General features: G+C 47.7%; 1 protein-coding gene across 1 annotated transcript in view; it reads left to right on the top strand.

The window, feature by feature from the left end:
* The window catches only part of PTPRU (protein tyrosine phosphatase receptor type U), a 622,411-nt gene that overhangs the window by 431,954 nt on the left and 169,943 nt on the right, over window positions 1-20,514 (top strand). The window contains exon 14 of the mRNA XM_084815602.1: window positions 9,903-10,041. Coding sequence (XP_084671728.1) covers window positions 9,903-10,041 — 139 coding nt within the window. The remainder of the gene's footprint in view (window positions 1-9,902; window positions 10,042-20,514) is intronic.

Raw genomic sequence — 20,514 nt, 5'->3', positions numbered from 1 at the left:
TAACATTCTTTGTGCTTGACTAATATATTTTGCTCCCTTTTGGATTCAGGGAGGTGGAGCGGGGGGACAAACCCATAATACAACAAGTGAAAATTGTCACACAGTGAGAAATGAAAAATGTGTGTGTGTGTGTGTGTGTGTGTGTAGCTACTGCAGAATTAGTGCAGACGTTGATCTGGTAATTGCAGGGCGGCCATGTGTCCTAATGTACAGAGGATAGTCCTCAATTTGAAGCTGTCCTCTGCTTGAAAGGCTATCCAGTCCAAATCTGGTTTAAAGCTAAGAACCCTAAGAAGGGAGACCAGAGACCTTGAAGTCGCCCACCCAAAGTTATTAGCACCCAGCCAGCAGACTGAGCAGCAGGCATAGAGGTAACCTGGTCATAGTCTTCTCCACTATGGTGAGATGTATTGTATTGCTACATCAATTCCAGTCATTATTTCCAAAATTGCATCTGTGTATGTATCAATCAGCATGTACGCATTCAATGCAAATCCATGTCCTCTTTTTTCATGATGTGCAAGTAGCCACCAGGCAACTGAGAAATGTGGTGGGAGTCGAAGTAGGGACTCCTCTTCCATCAGCATCTCATAGGGGTCACAACCCTATTACATTTCCTCAAGCAGGGGTGCACAACAGTGGCCCAGGGGCTATTTGTGGCCCTCCAAAGCCATTATTGTGAGCCTCCAAGGGTGCCTTGACCTCCCCTCCTCCCACTGCCACCAAATTCCCCACTGCTTGTTGTCTATACTCCCTCTGCCAGAGAGCCTCATCTAGATCACCGTTTCTCCACCACTGCTGACATCAAGAAAAGAGCTCTCCATATCAGGATCACCAGTATCTCTTTCTCTCTTTGTGTGTGTACAAGCATCTGTATGTGTGTGCATCTGTATGTGTTTGCATCTGTATGTGTGTGCATCTGTATGTGTGTGCATCTGTGTGTGTGTGTGTGTGCGCGCACGCAAGCCTGTGACCCTCCCACCTGTGATCCAGCACCGTATGTGGCCCTTGGCACCAAAAAGGTTGTGTACTCCTCAGGGCTGGCATCATTGGTCGGCATGGCCAAGCACTTTCTGAGGGCTCACACTCTAGCAGGGGTCCCACCAATGAGAGTACTTCCTCTTCACCACTGGAACCTGCTTGCTCAACTGTCTCTCACTCTAGCCCAGAAAATGGTGGTGGTGGGAAGGAGAGGCATTGACGGTGTCTTGCCCAAGGGTCCCCACAAAACCTGAAGCTGGCACTAAGGATGTCCGAATTTTGTGAAATCTATCCCATGTGTCTTTTGTAGATTGTGTGATGTTGTTCGTTCTGGCATCCATTCACAGATTGATTTTCCCCCCTCATTATGTGGAAAATACGCAAATAATTCCATAAGAGGGTTTTCAACAATTGACGTAATTTACATTAGTACGTAACATTTAGCGTATTATCCCCCATTCCATTCCACTTTTCCCTGTATATATTTTCCAGTCCCAGCAGAAACTTGCAGATTTTCCTATGAATGCATTTGCATAAATTTTGGGAAAGTTAAAAAAGAAAGAAAGATCTGAGAGTCCATGTGGCTTGAGGTCGGTCCGCAGTGGATTCCGCAGGTCATATTCTTAGAAATCCAAACTCATTTTAGTCCATCTCGAGTTTCTCCAGCATCCCTAGCTGGCACTGGGACCTCTATCCTTAAGCACTGAGAAGTTTAAGGGGCCATACTGCCAGGTTTACTGCACAACCATTTACATGTTTACTCTGAAACAAGTCTCACTGTGTTTAATGGGCTAACTCCCATGTATAAGGCCCCAGGCCTGAACCAAGCTATTAGTAGTTTTAGAGGGGCTTTGATGCCCCATAATGCTCCCTGACTTTGGTCCAGAAGGCTGCTGTTTTCCCTAACAGGCCTCTTGATTTACCAGGATGAGTCAAAGGCCGATAGTGCGGCCTCAAGCACGAGGGTCTTATCAAGATGGGCCTGGGAAGTGAAATTTGTTTGTCTTAAAGCTGCAGGTGGCTGTACTGAGAACCAAGCACTGCTAGTCTGTGCTGGGAATGAACGCTAGTTGGTGCTTGCTAGTGTCGTGCTGCCTCACTGCTAACATGTATGGTATAAGACCCATTGTACCCCATGGCTCTGGGTTCAGAGAAGCTGTCTGATCCAACCATTGGGTACGCCTGTGTGCTGATTGTACTCAATAAAGTATCTCCTTGTAAGTAAACCTGGATCTGATGTATCACTATCTTGGCACCTCTAAATTAAGCATTCAAAGCCTACTGCAGGGGCAGTACACCATGTAAACATGTCTAGGATTGCTGCATGAGTTTCCTTTAGATGAGAGAGAGAGAACAGGAGACTTACATCATCTTTGTAATAATTGCTTTGTTTACAAATATAAAAGCAGTGTATAATGGAAGTACATGTGGACTCCCCTAAAGCCGAATAGCCACTGGTAGATGACTTGAACAGTTCCCAGGTTGCATCCCCAGTTTCAGCAAACTCCAGCTAGAAAACTTTGCCTCTTTGGTTGAACTGTGCATTATGTTAAATACATGGTCATCTTTGACATGTTTGGGGTTTTAAATAGCAGCCATGGGGGGAGAGGGGGGAAGGATTGGGACTAAAGCACAACCCTTTCTCCCTGTGCTGTGGTCCTGACAAAATGATCTCCCAAAGCATCGATTTGTCGTACAAGGGAAGCTGCTGTTGATGCAAATACTAGCTTTACTCTTGGGTCAAATAGACGGTTTTCATTGCAATGGTGGTGTGGAGAAAAGGGTTAAATTCTCCCTTCCTGTGTGTCATGGTCCACATCCTGATTATTACCTCCACAGGTGCTATTTACACAAAAATGGGGGGAAAAAACAGGCAAGTTAAATGTGACCATGCATTTAACATACTGTGTAGTTTTGCCCAGCCTCTTTCTTCTTACGTCTCTCCCAAAACTTCCAAGGTATGGTTTTCACATACTTGCACACCTGCTTTTTCCTATCATTTGGACTGGTGTCACCTTCTCCAAATTCTTGGATGGGGTTCTCATTGAGAAACACAGAGAGATCCGCAGCTATCAGGAAACCCAACCTTTGAAATACCTGGACATCTTGGGCTATTAAGCAGTGACCTCCCTAGCAAAGGAACGGGCATCTGGCAATTCTAACACTCCTGAAATAGCCACTGCAGTGCCAGAGATACTAGACAAACCACTATAGCAGGTGGGTATATTCCAATGATCATGGATTATTTATATTCCAGTGATCATGGCTTATTTAGCAATGAATATGGACTTGAGCATGCTCCGGGAGAGAGTGCAGGACAGGAAGGCCTGGCGTGCTATGGTCCATGGGGTCACGAAGAGTCGGACATGACTGAACGACTGAACAACAACAACAACAACAAATCATTCCATTCCAATTCCATAAAAGTGCTGGTATCAACCTTAAAATTCCGAAATGCCTTGGGATGAGACTGCCTAAAATTATGCAAATTTCATAACTTGGGTAAATTCCCTCCATAGACTGAATCAGCACTGCTTTAGTCTGTGGTGGAAATTTAGGAAATCTGCACAAATCAAACTGGGGAAAGTTAAGCAAATTTCACTTTCACTAGCCACTCGATTTGTGCAATTTTCCCATTCCTGTAGAGCAAGCAGCATTCACAAATGCAAATGGGAATCTGGCATGGACAAGCATAAGCCGATGTTCAGAGAATCCTGAGGATCACAAACGTTGCTCGTTCACCTGTCCCTGTCTACTTCCTCTTAGGACTGTAGGAACTGAACTGCAACTCCTGTTATCCCCATCCATTGGCATTTTCCAGCAGGGATGATGGCAATGGTCATTCCATGCCCACACTCCCAAAGGGGAGGAGACCTCACAGCATCAAAAAGTTGGCTGCATCTCCTTTTGCTTTTGAAAGAAGGAGATAAAGTCTGGATGGGCCTTTCCTAGCCAAGGAGACACAGCCTGCTAGGGTGAGGAGGAAAGAACTGGCCAGTGGATGGAGGGGATGGGACATCATGGGGGAAAGGAAGGAAATGGCTGTGGGAAGCAGGCTGCCTTGAGTAGCCCAATCAGAACTCTCAAGTGGCCCTATCAAGCATGGAAGCCAAACTTGAGGAGTTTCGATGTTCAAAAAGACTGATTGGGACTTGGTTTTGTTTTCAGGGTGAGCAGCAGGCTCCACATCTCCGCATTTTAACAGTGCTTATGTGTATATTAATAGAACAAGTCATGACTGTGTGATCATACCCAAGTATGCACCAAGGTTACTTTTGTGTGGTGTTTTGCTGATGCACATCTGCACTTGCACACATAGATTAAACACTGTACAAAAATAACTAAATCCAAACTTGGGATTATATAATTACTGCAGCCATCCCCAACCTGATGTCCTCCAGATGTGCTGGGCTTGCTGAGGTGGGAATGGTGGAAATTGTAGTCTAATACATCTGGAGAGCACCAGGTTGGGGAAGGCTGCATTATCGTATAACAATTTTCTGTTTGTGTAGGTGTGTATTAATATGCAGGAATGAATTTGCATGTGAGTAAAATACCACAGGAAAAGAATCTTGATACACTCAAAACAATCACAGCGAGATGCAAATGAACTGAAAGCAGGGGCAAAAACCATGTATGCTCCAGTTCCAGAATTAGTATTATTTTTTTGAAACTCACCTAGTTAAACCAGGATTCAGGAGGAATTGAATGCAAGGCATAAAGCAATGGAAATAGGGTGGCCATGTTTCCCATTTTACAGAGGACAATCCTCTATTCGATGGGCTGCCAGAGGACAGTCCTGTGTTATGAGGACATCCTCTATTTCAAGGTCAACCCCGTCCAAGTCCATTTTAAAGATAAACAACCATCAGAAGGAAGAGCTAGGCCCATCATCAGTGCCTGAACAGCAGACTGAGCAAGGCAAACAGGTCACCTGATCACAATCTTCTACACTATGGTGAGATGTACTGCATTTTGATTTAATCTGCATATGCAAATTTTATGCAACTTGATGACCTCATTTGTCATCTGTTTTGGATTTTCCTCTTTTTTGGCAATTCTTACCCAATTGGATATTGTTCCAGAGTACAAAAAGGGAAAGAAACCACCACCACCACCACCTCTGGATTTTGCTTGTTGTTCCTTGTTTGTAGATGTTTCCCGATGACAACCAGGGATCCAGGCCACATCACCTCTTATATGTATGCACAGTGCAGTGCTTCAAGGCAGCAGCCCTCTTGTTAATTATTCTTTATAGCTTGCAACACAGTAGTGGAACAGATGGGTTGCTCTGGAGGACTGTGGGAGAAGGCAGCCTTCCACACCTATCCCTGAGTAATTGTAGCATGGTTCTGTCCATCGGTCTGTTAAATTGGCATCCCAATGCATCCCTTTACAACTGTGTGTGTATGTGCATGTGTGAGTGTATAAGGATGGAGTGAGATTCTCTGGAAAGCAGAACCTGAGCCATGCCATCTGGGGCTCTGCACATGAGTCAAGCTGGCAAGGGATGCTGTGGAAACAAACGTACTATTACTAGTTTCAGTTTAGTTTATCGGTCAGCCACGAAAGAAGAAAACAACATGATACAAAAGGGTGATATAAAACAATAATAAATCCAGAGACCAAGATTATTATCAGCCTATCTCTTGATAGGCTGATAATGATCACTTGAATCTCTATGAAAACTCCCCCCTGAGTTTCTAGGCCTGGACACCATGTCACTATGGGGTCACCCCAATTCATATCCATCAATTCCACTGAGCCAAAGAAGGTACTTGTGCCAGGTGACATTAATTAGTAATGCTGCTGAATATTACTCAAGCATAGCTTGCAAACTGAAGATGCCTCATTTGGAGCAGTTGCCTCAGTGTGAGACATTTATGCTGTTCCCCAAATGTTCTTTTCCATCTCCCGAGATTGTCAGGATGTTCCAAACATCGTCTCGCCCTTCATCTCATGCCTGATTCCCACTCGTGTTTGCGATTGCTGCTCACTCTGTGCAAATGGGAAACTCACACCAATTCAGCAGCGATCGAATGGGAGATTTACGCAAGTTTCCCCAAATTTCTGCAAATTTCCTAATTTGTAGGGATGGGGGAGAATTTCTCCCTGAAACTTCGGGGGCCGAGAGCCAACGTGTTCGGCCCCCCGAAGTAATTTCGGGGAGAAATTCTCCACACCCCCCGCACCCCCCCTGGGACGGGACTTACCTTTCCCGAATGTCCCTCCTGGCGGCGGGTCCCGGCGGCGGTTCGGCAGGTCTTCGACAGGGGCAGAGGCAGCAGCTGGTCTTTCGACCGGCTGCCGCCGCCGCCATTCCAATAAAAGTAAAAAAAAAAAACGCCCCCGTGATAGGTTACGTGACGATTAACATAGCCTATCACGGCTAGATTTGCAAAGTAAGCCGTGATAGGCTACGTAAATCGTCACGTAGCCTATCACAGGTGACTTAAAAAAAAAAAAAGCGCATATGGCTAATGGCGGCCCCCATAGGGAGCTGCCATTCACGTTCCTTATTTGGTCGCTGTAGTCTACGTAAAGATTACGTAGACTACGGCGAAAATAAGGGCAACGCTATTTGCGTTGCCCTTATTTTTGCCGTAGTCTACGTAAAGATTCACGGGGCGTTTTTTTTTTAAACTTTTTATTTCGCGGCCGGACGAGGCGAGGCGCCTCCTCCCTGGCCTGAATTTCGGCCGGGCGAGGCAGGAAGCCTCCCCCCCGGCCTGAATTTCGGCCGGGCGAGGCGGGAAGCCTCCCGCCCCCGGCCTGAACTTCGGGGGGAGCAGCGAAGCGCCTCCCCCCCACCGTGAAGCAAGCTGCGAGACCAGGTAAGTGGCTTTCGTGCACTCCTACTAATTTGCAAAACTTCCTCCATAAGATAAAGCAGGTAAAATCATGCAAATTGAGCAGCGATCAGACAGGAGGTTTATGGGTTCTTACATTCCACAACATTGACAGCTGAGGTGGGGTCAAATTGCAGTTTCTGGTGCAATCAATAGCTCTGGCATGGATGATGTAGGTTTGAATGGCCATCCCCTTGTCAAACCTACCTGGACCTTCTACTGCATCATTGTCATAGATCAGCCTTCTGCAACCTGGTGCCCTTCAGATGCTTTGGATGACAACTCCAAGCATTCCTGACCATTGGCCATGCCAGTTGGGGGCTACAGTCTAATGCACCTGGAGCATGCATATCTGGAGGGAGTTGGGGAAGGCTGCCCTAGATAAACATGCTATGAATCATGATGGGTTTACTCCTCCTCCTCCTTCAATTCATTCACAAGCAATGATCTTCTGAACTTAGGGATGTGCAAATTCACCCCCATCTGGGTTCTCCGGATGCCTGCCCAGCTCCTGATGCTGCTGGCCGGTCCCCGGACCACACCTGAGCCCCTGCCATGCTCAGTGAGCAGCCTGCACTCACCCCAGCAGCCTCGTCGAACCCTGTGGTTGCCATTATTTTGAAAAATGAAATGGCGATCACAAAAATGTGCATGTCTTGGTATGCATGAAAATGCACATTTCTGTGAATGTGCATATTCTCATGTGCGAAATGCAAAGGCTCACATTTGTATGCGTGCAGAAACCTGCATTTTAAAAATATGCATTTTGCGCATATGCAAATATGCAAATTTGCAAAAATGTGCATTTTCGCATATGCAAATATGCACATTTGCAAAATGTGCATTTTCGCATGTGCACAAATATGCACATTTTTGCCATTGCCATTTTCTCAAAATATGGCAACCACAAAGCTCAAGAAGGCCGCTGGGGTGAGTGCAGGGCATTCGCCAAGTGTGGGCAGGGGGCAAGCAGGTGCAGGGGCTTAGCGAGGGGGGTCGGGGGTGTGGGCAGGGGTGGTTCTGCCGGATTCCCGGACTGAATCGCACACCTGTGCGATCCCTATCTGAACTCAGGATGACCTCCTGCGTGCTGTTTACTGCCCACCAGATGACATCACTGCTTGACAGTTCGGAAGAGAGTCCTGTCAGGAAGACAGTCCTGACACCTTGAACTGCCTTTGAGGAAATTTGGCAGATCCTGTCTGTCTGTCCATGTGGCCTTTGCCATTAAAACTGAGACACAAAATACCAATCAGTCGCTGCCCCTGGGCACAAATTAAGCCAGCCACCGCCCTGCAGTATGCTCCGTACCCAGCTGAGTGGAACATGAGCTAAGCCAAACCACAAAGAGGCGTGAATCATTCCTGTGGCTTAGTCTGGAAAAGGCTGTACAGACTTTCATATCCCCTCAAGGCATCTTCTCAGCCAAGTGCACACAATGCCTATCTTCTAGCAAAAAATCCAATTCAATCCCACATTTAAAATAAAAGCAACATTCCCCCCCACACACACACACAACCCCCAGTCTGCGTAGTGTCCCGAGTCAAATAAATGATAAGCCAATCACACATAAACAAGGGACACACGATGTACACCATTTTTCCTCCCGCCCCCTCAATCCCTGCCCTGCTTTCTCCAAAAGCTGAGCCAGGCTTTGTCTGTGACAGATCCTCTCTGCTAGCTCCGTTTCACAAATGTAAGTGGCCCTTTCCTGAACAAGCTGTATGGGTTTATGCAAGTCTTCAGTTTCCCAAGGGCAAAGTCATGTGGAACTATGGAGAGGCCTCCAACACAGAAGGCAAAAGTTGTTTGAAACAGTTAAGCAATCATTGCAAGAAAAAAACATTGCGCAGAATCAGTCTTGGCAGTGAGGCTTCTTTTCTCCCATGATCTGTCTGTGCTGCGACAACTGTGTTCATTGGAAGGTTTTCTCTCTGCGTTAGAAATGTGGCATGCCTGTTTACACCCTCTCTCCTCCACCCACAGTTCCCTTCATCCTTTTAGTGATGGGTGATATTCCCCTAATAGGGTGACGTGTTCTCTTTAGCAGAAGATGATCCTATGTTTGAAGGGATGTCAGAGGACTATCCTTTGTTTGAAGGCACCCTCTGTGGGGAGATATGATAGAGGTCTATACAATTATATGTGGTGTGGAGAATGTGGATAGGGAGACATTTTTATCCCTCTCTCAAAATAGTAGAACCCTGGGTCATCCTATGAAGCTGATTGGTGGGAGATTCAGGACAGAGGTTGGACAAATTCCTGGAGAAGTCTATCAATGGCTACTAGTCTTGATGGCTATGTGCTGCCTCTGGTACCTGAGGCAGTATGCCTAGGTACACCAGTTGCTGGGGAACATGGGCAGGAGGGTGCTGTTGTGCTCATGCCTTGCTTGTGGGTTCCTGGTTGACAGCTGGTTGGCCACTGTGTGAACAGAATGCTGGACTAGATGGACCTTTGGTCAGATCCAGCAGGGCTCTTCTTATGTTCATTTAAAGGCATAAACTATCAGTCAATCAATCAATCAATCAATCAATAACAGATTAAAGATGAAGAACCATACAAACTGTTGCCCATCCGCAGTTAGCACCTGGACAGTAGTCTGAACAAGGCACACTGGTCACCTGGTCACAGTCTTATTCAACTTTTCCCCGTGTATATTTACCACTCAGCAGAAACCTCTGTATTTTACTACGAATAAATATGAGTAAATATTGGGGAAGTTAAAAAAAGAAAGAAAAAAAAGATCCAAAAGTCCGGAATGGCCTGAGGGAGTCAGTCCGCAGAGGATTCTGCAGGTCGGATTCTTAGAAAACCGAGCTCATTTTAGTCCATCTTGACTTTCTCCAGCATCCCTAGTGGGGAGCCCTACCTGTGAGAAATTGTAGGAGAATTTCTCCTGCCACTGGAGAAATGTGATGAACTTCTCTCTGCAATTTCTCTACCCAAAAATAGGGTGGACAATTTCAAGCGGTCATTAGAGCAAAGCTCTAGATTTTACACCGTTACAATGGGGTGTGTGCCGGGGTGTTTTTTTTTTTACCCACCTGTTTTGTGTTTTATCTCCTACAGCTGCATGCAAAGAAAGCAAACGTCCCCTGGAAGTCTCCCAGCACTCAGAGGAGATGGGCCTCATTCTGGGCATTTGCGCTGGAGGACTGGTGGTATTGATCATCCTCCTAGGGGCAATCATCGTTGTCATTCGGAAAGGGTAAGGAAACATTTATCTGCCTTTCCGCATTGCCGCTGGCCACAATGCAGGCAGCTCTATCCTCTATCCTACTGTCTTCTTTTGCCATCAAGCTCATTCCACCTCATTTGGGGTCCAGCAACCTTGCTCTGGTGGGTGAAGAGATATGCTCAGAGAAGGGGAAAGGAGACACTCAGCAATAGCCACAGTCATGGGCTGCTCTTCTCTGTTCTTTCCTGTCTCCATACCTTTACTGAGACTTAATTATGAGCCAAATTATGCTTGCTTTCTGTTCTCACACCTCTTTCCGGGCCTATAGCCAGAAATGTTGTGTTGAAGGGGGCTAAAGGGATAGGCAACCATGGCAGAACAAGCCAGGACATAAGTCCATGTAGTCTAATAGGGTTAACTAGTGCTGTGCCGAATCCTGCCCCCTATTTTTGAGAACTTTTTCTCTCCCTGCAAAAGAGGCATTGTTTTTTCAACCTCTCTTGTGGGGAAGAGGAGAATTTTGGAGAATTTTCTCCTTGGGGAGGGGGACAGGGTTTACACTTACCTTTTTTAAAGTGTAGGTGATTCTTGAGGAGTCTTCTTCCTATTTTTATTTAAAAACTAACAAACAAAACACTAGGGATATACGAAAGTCACTTACCTTTCCGCAGATTATGTTGATAGTGGGGGGGGAGGCGTTCCGTCCCTCCACCCGGAATCCTCGACGGGGGAGAGGCGATCCGTTCCTCCCCCCCGGAATCCTCCATGGCCAGCTGTGCTCTGCGGCAGCTCTGCGGAGCAGCCGGCCAGGCCCAGGCCAGAGCTGTCCGCAGCTGGATTTCCGGCCACGGAGGGCTCTGGGTAAGAAAAAAAACCACCATGTACGCAAATGGTGGCGGCTACGGCCGCTGCCATTTGCGTTCCTTATTTTTGGCCGTCTTAACCTACGTAAATATTTACGTAGACTATGACAGCGAAAATAAAGGGGAACGCAAATAGCGTAGCGCTACGCTATTTGCGTTCCCCTTTATTTTCGCTGTCATAGTCTACGTAAATATTTACGTAGGTTAAGACGGCCAAAAATAAGGAACGCAAATGGCGGTGGCTGTAGCCGCCGCCATTTGCATACGTGGTTTTTTTTTCTTACCCAGCCATGATAGGCTACGTAACTCTTTATGTAGCCTATCACGTCTTGTAAAAAAAAAAAAAAACCCCGACAGGACTGCAAATGGCGGCAGTGGCAGCCGGTTGGAAGACCAGCCGCTGTAGCCGCCGCCGCCGCCCGGAACATCTGCCCCAGGTAATTCTCGTCCCGGGGGGGATCCACGGGGGGCGGGGGGGGTGGCAGGCCGTTCCGCCACAGAGTTCGCGGGGGCCGAATGCACTGGGATTTGGCCTCACCGAGATCCGTGGTGGAATTCTCTGACATCCCTACAAAACACCCCTTGCACTTGCAGGAGCCCAGGACTCTTCTCCAGCCGGGAGTTCATCCTGAATACCTATTGGAGAGGGAGAAGTCTTATGGTCTCCTGGGAGTTCAGAAAAAAACAAATCTAGGGATGTCAGAGAATTCCGCCAGGGATCTCGGTGAGGCCGAATGCCAGTGCATTCAGCCCCCCGAAATCTGTAGCAGAACGGCCTGCCCCCCCGTGGATCCCCCTGGGACGAGACTTACATGGGGCGGATCTTCCGAGCGGCTGCGGCAGCGGCTGTGGCGGCTGGTCTTCCGACTAGGGATGGACGAAAGTCCCTTACCTGATCCTGCAGCTTGCTTCGCGGTGGGGGGGAGGCGCTCCGTTCCTCCCCCCGAAATTCTGGGTGGGGGGGAGGCACCCGATCCCTCCGGCCAAAATTCTGGCCGGGGGGGAGGCGCCCCGTCCCGCTGGCCGCGGACCTCGTCTCCTGCCGGGACGCAAATGGCAGCGGCCATTGCCACCACCGTTTGCGTCCCTGCAGTCAGCTGTGATAGGCTATGTAAATCTTAATATAGCCCATCACGGCTGACTTGGGGGGGGGGAAGCGTGTACGCAAATGGCGGTGCCCATGGGCGCCACCATTTGCGTTCCTTATTTGGGCATGTGTAGTCTATGTAAACATTTACATAGACTACGGCGAAAATAAGGGCAATGCTATTTGCGTTGCCCTTATTTTTGCCGTAGTCTACATAAATGTTTATGTAGACTACATGTGCCCAAATAAGGAACGCAAATGGCAGCGCCCATCAGCGCCGCCATTTCATAGAATCATAGAATAGTAGGGTTGGAAGGGGCCTACAAGGCCATCGAGTCCAACCCCCTGCTCAATGCAGGAATCCAAGTCAGAGCATCCCTGACAAATGGCTGTCCAGCCTCGTCTTGAAGGCCTCCAGTGTGGGAGAGCCCACCACCTCCCCAGGTAATTGGTTCCATTGCCGTATTGCTCTGACACTCAGGAAGTTTTTCCTGATGTTCAGTCGGAATCTGGCTTCCTGTAACTTGAGCCCATTATTCCGTGTCCTGCACTCTGGGATGATCAAGACGAGATCCTGGCCTTCTTCTCTGTGACAACCTTTCAAGTACTTGAAGAGCGCTATCATATCTCCCCTCAGTCTTCTCTTCTCAAGGCTAAACATGCCCAGTTCTTTCAGTCTCTCTTCATAGGGCTTTGTTTCCAGTCCCCTGATCATCTTTGTTGCCCTCCTTTGAACCCTCTCCAGCTTGTCTGCATCCTTCTTAAAGTGTGGTGCCCAGAACTGGACACAGTACTCCAGATGAGGCCTAACCAGTGCTGAGTAGAGGGGAAGTAGTACTTCCCGGGATTTGGAAGCGATGCTTCTATGAATGCAGCCCAAAATAGCATTTGCCTTTTTTGCAGCCACATCACATTGTTGGCTCATATTCAGCTTGTGATCGACGACAATTCCAAGATCCTTCTCGCTCGTAGTGTGGTTGAGCCACGTATCCCCCATCTTGTAACTGTGCATTTGGTTTCTTTTTCCTAGGTGCAGAACTTGGCATTTGTCCCTATTAAATGCCATTCTGTTGTTTTCTGCCCAGCACTCCAGTCTATCCAGATCACTTTGAATTTTGTTTCTGTCTTCCAAAGTATTAGCTATCCCTCCCAATTTTGTGTCATCTGCAAATTTGATCAGCATTCCCTGCACCTCCTCCTCCAAGTCATTAATAAAAATATTGAAGAGCACTGGGCCCAGGACTGAGCCCTGCGGTACCCCACTCGTTACCTCTCCCCAGCTTGAGAAGGTCCCATTGATAAGCACTCTTTGAGTCCGATTCTGTAGCCAACTGTGGATCCACATGATCGTTGTTTCATCTAGCCCACTTCGAGCTAGTTTGCTCATCAGGATATCATGGGGCACTTTGTCGAAAGCTTTGCTGAAGTCGAGGTATATGATGTCTACAGCATTCCCACGGTCTACAAGGGAGGTGACTTGATCAAAAAATGAGATCAGATTTGTCTGGCAGGACTTGTTTTTGACAAATCCATGTTGGCTTCGAGTAATCACGGCATTGTTGTCAAGGTGCTTCCAGATGGATTGCTTTATGATCTGCTCCAGAATTTTCCCAGGGATTGATGTCAGACTGACTGGTCTGTAGTTCCCAGGTTCCTCCTTTTTACCCTTTTTGAAGATAGGGACAACGTTAGCCCTCCTCCAGTCATCTGGCACTTCCCCGGTCCTCCATGATTTCTCAAAGGGAATAGACAGCGGTTCTGAGAGTTCTTCTGCCAGTTCCTTTATGACTCTAGGATGCAGTTCATCTGGCCCTGGAGATTTGAACTCATTCAAAGTAATGAGGTGTTCCTTGACCATATGCCTGTCGATCTCAAGCTGCAATCCTGCCCCTTCAGCCTGTACTTCGCCTTTGCCAGGGGGGTCATAGACCCTCTTTTGGGAGAAGACTGAGCCAAAGTAGGAATTGAGCACCTCTGCCTTTTCTTTGTCCTCTGTTATCATTTTGCCATCCTTATTTAATAGCTGAACAACCATTTCTTTCCTCTGCCTTTTACTATGCACGTAGCTGAAGAAAGCCTTTTTGTTGTTTTTAGCATCCCTCGCTAACCTCACCTCGTTCTCCGCTTTAGCCTTCCTGACGCCATCCCTGCAATTCTGTGCTACCTGCCTGTACTCTTCCTTTGTTACTTGGCCTTCTTTCCACTTCCTATATGTGTCCTTTTTTGTTTTCAGGTCATCCCTAAGCTTTTTGTGAAGCCACATTGGCTTCTTCTGTTGTCTTCCACCTTTTCTTCTTGTTGGAATTGTTTGTGATTGTGCCTTGAGAATTTCCTTTTTTAAAAGTTCCCACCCATCTTGGACTCCTTTTCTCGCTAGCATTGCTTGCCATGGGACCTTACTGATCATTGTTCTGAGTTTATTAAAATCAGCTTCCTAAAATCCAGGGTACGCGTTTGAGTACACTCGGCTTTTGCTTCCCTTAGAACCAAGAACTCAAGTACAACATGGTCGCTTTCCCCCAGAGTTCCTGTAACTGCTACTTTATCCACTAAGTCATCTCTGTTGGTTAGGATCAAGTCAAGGATAGCCGATCCTCTAGTTCCTTCCTCTACTTTCTGTAGGAGGAAGTTATCCGCCACACAAGTCAGGAATTTCCTGGAGGGGCCATGTTTTGCAGAATTTGTCTCCCAACAAATATCGGGGAAATTGAAGTCCCCCATTACTACTACATCATGCTTCCTTAAAACATTGGCTATTTGCTTTTCAAAAGTTTCATCCTCGTCTTCTCCTTGATTGGGTGGCCGGTAGTAGACTCCGACCACCAGGTTCCTTTTATTCTTTGCTCCATTTATTTCAACCCAGATGCTCTCGATGGGGCTACCAAGCTCCTCCTCCTGTATTTCTGTGCAGAGATATGTATTTTTCACATGCAGTGCAACCCCGCCTCCCTTTCTGTTCCTCCTGTTCTTTTTGAACAAGTTATATCCTTCAACTGCTGTATTCCAGTCATGAGAGTCATCCCACCAAGTCTCAGTTATACCTATCAAGTCATAATTTCCCTCCTGTATTAAGAGTTCAAGTTCGTTCTGTTTGTTTCCCATACTCTGGGCATTAGTATATAGACATCGAAGACCATGTGCTTCATAATCTGGCTTTCTTCCTACCTGTGTCTGAAGACTATTATTGGACGCTATCAGAGCTGTTCTCTCCATTGCAGTGCATGCGCCTACGTCCATTGTTACCCCCAACATTACATCTCCCTTCCCCGTAGGATTCAGTTTAAAGCCCTCCTGATGAAGTTCTTCATGCTGTGGCCAAACACATTCTTCCCAGCCTTTGTGAGGTGCAACCCATCCCTAGCCAACAGCCCATCTTCCAGGAAGTATAGCCCGTGGTCCCAGAAACCAAATCTCTCTCGTCGGCACCACCTTCGTAGCCAGTCATTCACCCGGAGTATTTTTCGTTCCCTTTCTATCCCTCTTCTAACTACTGGAAGGATGGATGAGAAAACTATCTGGGCCCCAAAGTTCTTGAGTTTCCTTCCCAAAGCTTCAAAGTCTGACGTGATCTCTTCGTAGCTCCGCTTGGCGGTATCATTTGTTCCCACATGGATGAGAAGAAAGGGATACCTGTCAGTGGGCTTTATGAGTGCAGGCAACCTTTCAGTCACGTCTGTAATCTGTCCTCCTGGGAGACAACATACCTGGCGAGTCCACGGGTCTTCGCGACATACTTGGGTCTCGATCCCACGCAGCAAGGAGTCTCCCACTACTACCACTCTTCTCTATTTGTGTACGCGCTTTCCCCCCCCCCCAAAGTCAGCCGTGATAGGCTACGTAAGGATTTACGTAGCCTATCATGGTGTTTTTTGAAAATCTAGCCGTGATAGGCTATGTCAATATTTACGTAGCCTATCACGTTTGTTGGTTGCTTTTTTTTCATCTTGGAAATGGCGGCGGTGGCTGGTAGGAAGACCGGCCGCCGCCGCCGCACCGCCGCCGGGAGCCGCCAGCGCCAGGGACATTCGACAAAGGTAAGTCCCATTCCAGGGAAGGGGTGGGGGGCGGACCGTTTCTCCACCAATTTTGGGGGGCCGAATGCATTGGCATTTGGCCTCCCGGAGATTCGTGGAGAAATTCTCCGACATCCCTACTTCCTACCGGCTGCCACCACCGCCATTTGCAGTCTTGTCATTTTTTTTTGTTTTGTTTTTTACAAGACGTGATAGGCTACGTAAAGACTTACGTAGCCTATCACGTCTGGCTTAAAAAAAGAACGTGTACGCAAATGGCAGCGGTTACAGCCGCCGCCATTTGCGTTCCCCTTATTTTTGGCTGTCCTGGTCTACGTAAATATTTACGTAGACTAAGACGGCGAAAATAAGGGGAACGCAAATAGCGTAGCGGACGCTATTTGCGTTCCCCCATATTTTCGCCATCTTGGTCTTTGTAAATATTTACGTAGACTAAGACGGCGAAAAATAAGGAACGCAAATGGCGGCGGCCGTAGCTGCTGCCATTTGCGTACGCGCGTTTGTTTTTTTTTTTTTAAGCCAGATGTGATAGGCTATGTAAGTCTTTACGTAGCCTATCACGGCTGACTACAGGGACTCAAATGGTGGCGGCTACAGCTATTTGCATCCCTGCTGGCCAGCGGCTGGATGTCCAGCTGCTGGCGGAGCCGGCCGGTGGCTCCGTGGAATCACCGCAGGGCAGAGCCAGCCGGCGAGGATTCCGGGGGGAGGGACGGAGCGCCTCCCCCCCCCAGCGGAACCCGGCGGAGCCAGGTAAGGGGAGTTTTGTACATCCCTAAACAAAACCGCTGGGCTAGGGAAGAGTCCTGGGCTCCTGCAAGTGCAGGGGGTGTTTTGTTTTTGTTTTAAAAGGAAGATGACCTCTCAAGATTCAAAATGACCTTGATAGACTGGAGCACTGGGCAGAAAACAACAGAATGAAATTTAATAGGGATAAATGCCAAGTTCTGCACCTAGAAAAAGGAAACCAAATGCACAGTTACAAGATGGGGATAAATAGCTCAACAGCACTACAAGCGAGAAGGATCTTGGAATTGTTGTAGATCACAAGCTGAATATGAGCCAACAATGTGATGTGGCTGAAAAAAGGCAAATGCTACTTTGGGCTGCATTAATAGAAGCATAGCTTCCAAATCCCGGGAAGTACTAGTCCCCTTCTACTCTTCACTGGTTAGGCCTCATCTGGAGTACTGTGTCCAGTTCTGGGCACCACACTTTAAGAAGGATGCAGACAAGCTGGAGAGGGTTCAGAGGAGGGCAACAGGGATGATCAGGGATGACTGGAAACAAAGCCCTATGAAGAGAGACTGAAAGAACTGGGCATGTTTAGCCTTGAGAAGAGAAGACTGAGGGGAGATGTGATAGCGCTCTTCAAGTCCTTGAAAGGCTGCCACAGAGAGGAAGGCCAGGATCTCTTCTCAATCATCCCAGAGTGCAGGACACGGAATAATGGGCTCAAGTTACAGGAAGCCAGATTCCAGCTGAACATCAGGAAAAAACGTCCTGACTGTTAGAGCAATATGACAATGGAACCAATTCCCTAGGGAGGTGGTGGGCTCTCCTACACTGGAGGCATTCAAGATGAGGCTGGACAGCCATCTGTCAGGGATGCTCTGACTTGGATTCCTGCATTGAGCAGGGGGTTGGACTCGATGGTCTTGCAGGCCCCTTCCAACCCTACTATTCTAGGATTCTATGATTCTAAGAATTGCCTACACTTAAAACGGTATGTGGAAACCCTGTCCCCCTCCCCAAGGACAAAGTTCTCCAAATTTCTCACCTCTCCCAGCCCCTTTCTCCAGAGTTTTTATTTTGACCCCATCCCACCCTCCACAGTATGCTGAAAATGGAAGAATCAAAATTTTCAGCACAGCAGTAGGTCTGACTAGTTAACTAGTTAACAGCACTAGGTTTAACTAGTTAACAGCACTAGGTTTATTTAGTAGTACATAGGGAGTAGTCCTTATGAACATACATCCGATATACCAGGGCTGCAGAAATTCAGGTCCAGAGACAAAATCTGGTATGCTCGGGGTCCCATGGCAGCCACGGCCCCTTCGTTTTTGCCCAAACCACTGACCATTTGGTGGTTTCCTGGCTCTCCCCCCCCATTCTAAAAGGATGAAATGTCTCCAAAGGCTTAGTTACTGGTAGTAAGTTCTTTGAACTAAACTATGCTGCTATTTGGGACCCTGCCCCCTTTTGCCCATCCCCTTTAGCTCCTGTGGCCTCACCCACCACTGGAACGTGGCCCCCGAGAGCTTCTCCAAAATGAAATTAATCCCTTGGGCTGAAAGAGGTTCAACATCTCTGCTATTTCTTAATAGCGAACTCTGGGAATGAGTTACGATGGGCAGTGGCGCCGAAACAGGGCCAATGAGAAGCAAAAGGGATGGATCCATGTGGGTTTGCAGAAGTAGAAGAGAAACAACCACCACCACCACCACCTTAGGGTACAATAATTCTAAGGGGGGAAAAACCCACCAACCCCCAAATAGCCTAATATAGCCATGCTCCATGGTCACAGAATGCTGAATGTCTATGGGGAGGGGGACATAAAAAACAGAGGGAGGAGGGGGAATTAAAAAAGGCATGGCTGGCTGGGAAAGACACTGAATTGGAGCACTCTGCACCGCAACATTTTTGTTTTAAGTTCCAACTTGATGAAAGAAATACTACTTATACAGGTAAAAAGGCAAGAAACGTATTGATTTTCCTCCAAACAAAAGCTGGAAATCCAGGCAGAACTTGGAATAGGGTTTCAGACTTTCACCTTTTCAGTTGGATAAATGAATCACAAACCTGCCCCCTTCTCTGCCAGTTCCCCCCACTGTGAGATGGTTGAATCACACACACAAAAAGAGTGAGATGAGTTTGTCTCCCTCATGTTTAGTCTGCCTGGCAGGGATTCCATGCTCCGTCCTCTGCCCATCAAAAGGTCCTCTTTTCTTGATTCTCCTCCTGACTTGATTTTCTCTCCTCTTCACTGGCTCTAACTCCAAATCATCTCTCTTTTGGCAGCGCTCCAGCTGATTTTTTTCTGCCTCCTGGTGCAATATGAGCAGTTTTCTTACATACTCCAAACTCTGATCTACTATTAATGTATTCTGGACCTTAGCTGTTAAGAGTTTATGCCCTCAGCTTTGTGGTGGTAGCGGCTTGGATGGAGGAGACAAAAGTATCGTATTCCCAAGGTTCATGTTACTATTACGGTGCACCGGTATTCTTGCATACAGTATAGATCACTGGAGTACCTGTCAGCTTTGGTTTCTGCTGGCCTCCCATTCCTGCCCTTTGGCGTCCTTTGTGTGTGTGTGTGGTGTTTTATCTGTGAAGCTTCACTACGTCTCATCTTATCTCATCTGCATCCTAGCATTTCAGCACCAGTATTGTGGATGGATGCTGCAGAGTTGTCACCCGCCTGCTAGTACTTTAGAATAAAACGTGACATATTATATTCAACAGTGCCAAGTTTTCATGAGGTTCATTCTTTTCCCTAGGGATGTACGAAAGTCACTTACCTTTTTGCAGATTCTGTTCGTGGTGGTGGGGGAGGCGCTCCGTCTCTCCCCCCGGAATCCTCGACGGGGGGGGAGGCGATCTGGTCCTCCCCCCCGGAATCCTCGATGGCCGGCTCTGCTCCACAGCGGCTCTGCGGAGCAGCTGGCCAGGCCCGTCCGAGCCAGATTTCTGGCCGTGGACTGGCTGGTGCGGACGCAAATGGCAGCCGCCGTAGCGGCCGCCATTTGCATCCAGCCAGGCAGCTGTGATAGGCTACGTAAGTCTTTACATAGCCTATCATGGCTGGACAAAAACAAAACAAAATGGCGTAAGCAAATGGCGGTGGCTACGGTGGCCGCCATTTGCGTTCCTTATTTTTCACCGTTTTAGTCTACGTAAATATTTACGTAGACTATTATGGGGAAATAAGAAAGGAACGCAAATAGCGCCCACTATGCTATTTGCATTACCCCTTTTTTTCGCCGTAATAGTCTACGTAAATATTTACGTAGACTAAAACGGCGAAAAATAAGGAACGCAAATGGCGGCTGCCGTAGCCGCCGCCATTTGCGTATGCCTTTTTAAAAAAATTATTGGCTTGCCACGATAGGCTACATAAAGACTTACGTACCCTATCATGGCAAAGACTAGAGTGCAAATGGTGGTTGAAAGACCAGCCGCCGCTGCCGAAGCCGCCACTGGAGCTGCCGCCATCTGGAACATCCGCCCCAGGTAAGTCTCGTCCTGGGGGGAATCCATGGGGGAGCAGGCCGTTCTGCCACAGATTTGGGGGGGCCAGTGCATTCAGCCTCACTGAAATCCATGGCGGAATTCTCTGCCATCCCTGCTTTTCTCTCCTGTTTGTAGCTGTTGGTTCCCCCAGAGCAGGGAATAGCCGTGGCTCAGTGGCAGAGTACATGTTTTTCATGGGAAAAGATCCCAGGTTCAATCCCTAGCACCTCCAGGTTAGGGATGTATGAGAATTAGGGATGTCAGAGAATTTCACCACGAATCTTGG

This window comes from Heloderma suspectum, chromosome 10, assembly GCF_057233095.1.
Source record: "Heloderma suspectum isolate Gila_16-S chromosome 10, 16-S_ref, whole genome shotgun sequence".
NCBI lineage: Eukaryota > Metazoa > Chordata > Lepidosauria > Squamata > Helodermatidae > Heloderma > Heloderma suspectum.
Note: the sequence above shows the minus strand (reverse complement) of the source record. Positions and strands in the feature narration are given on the sequence as shown.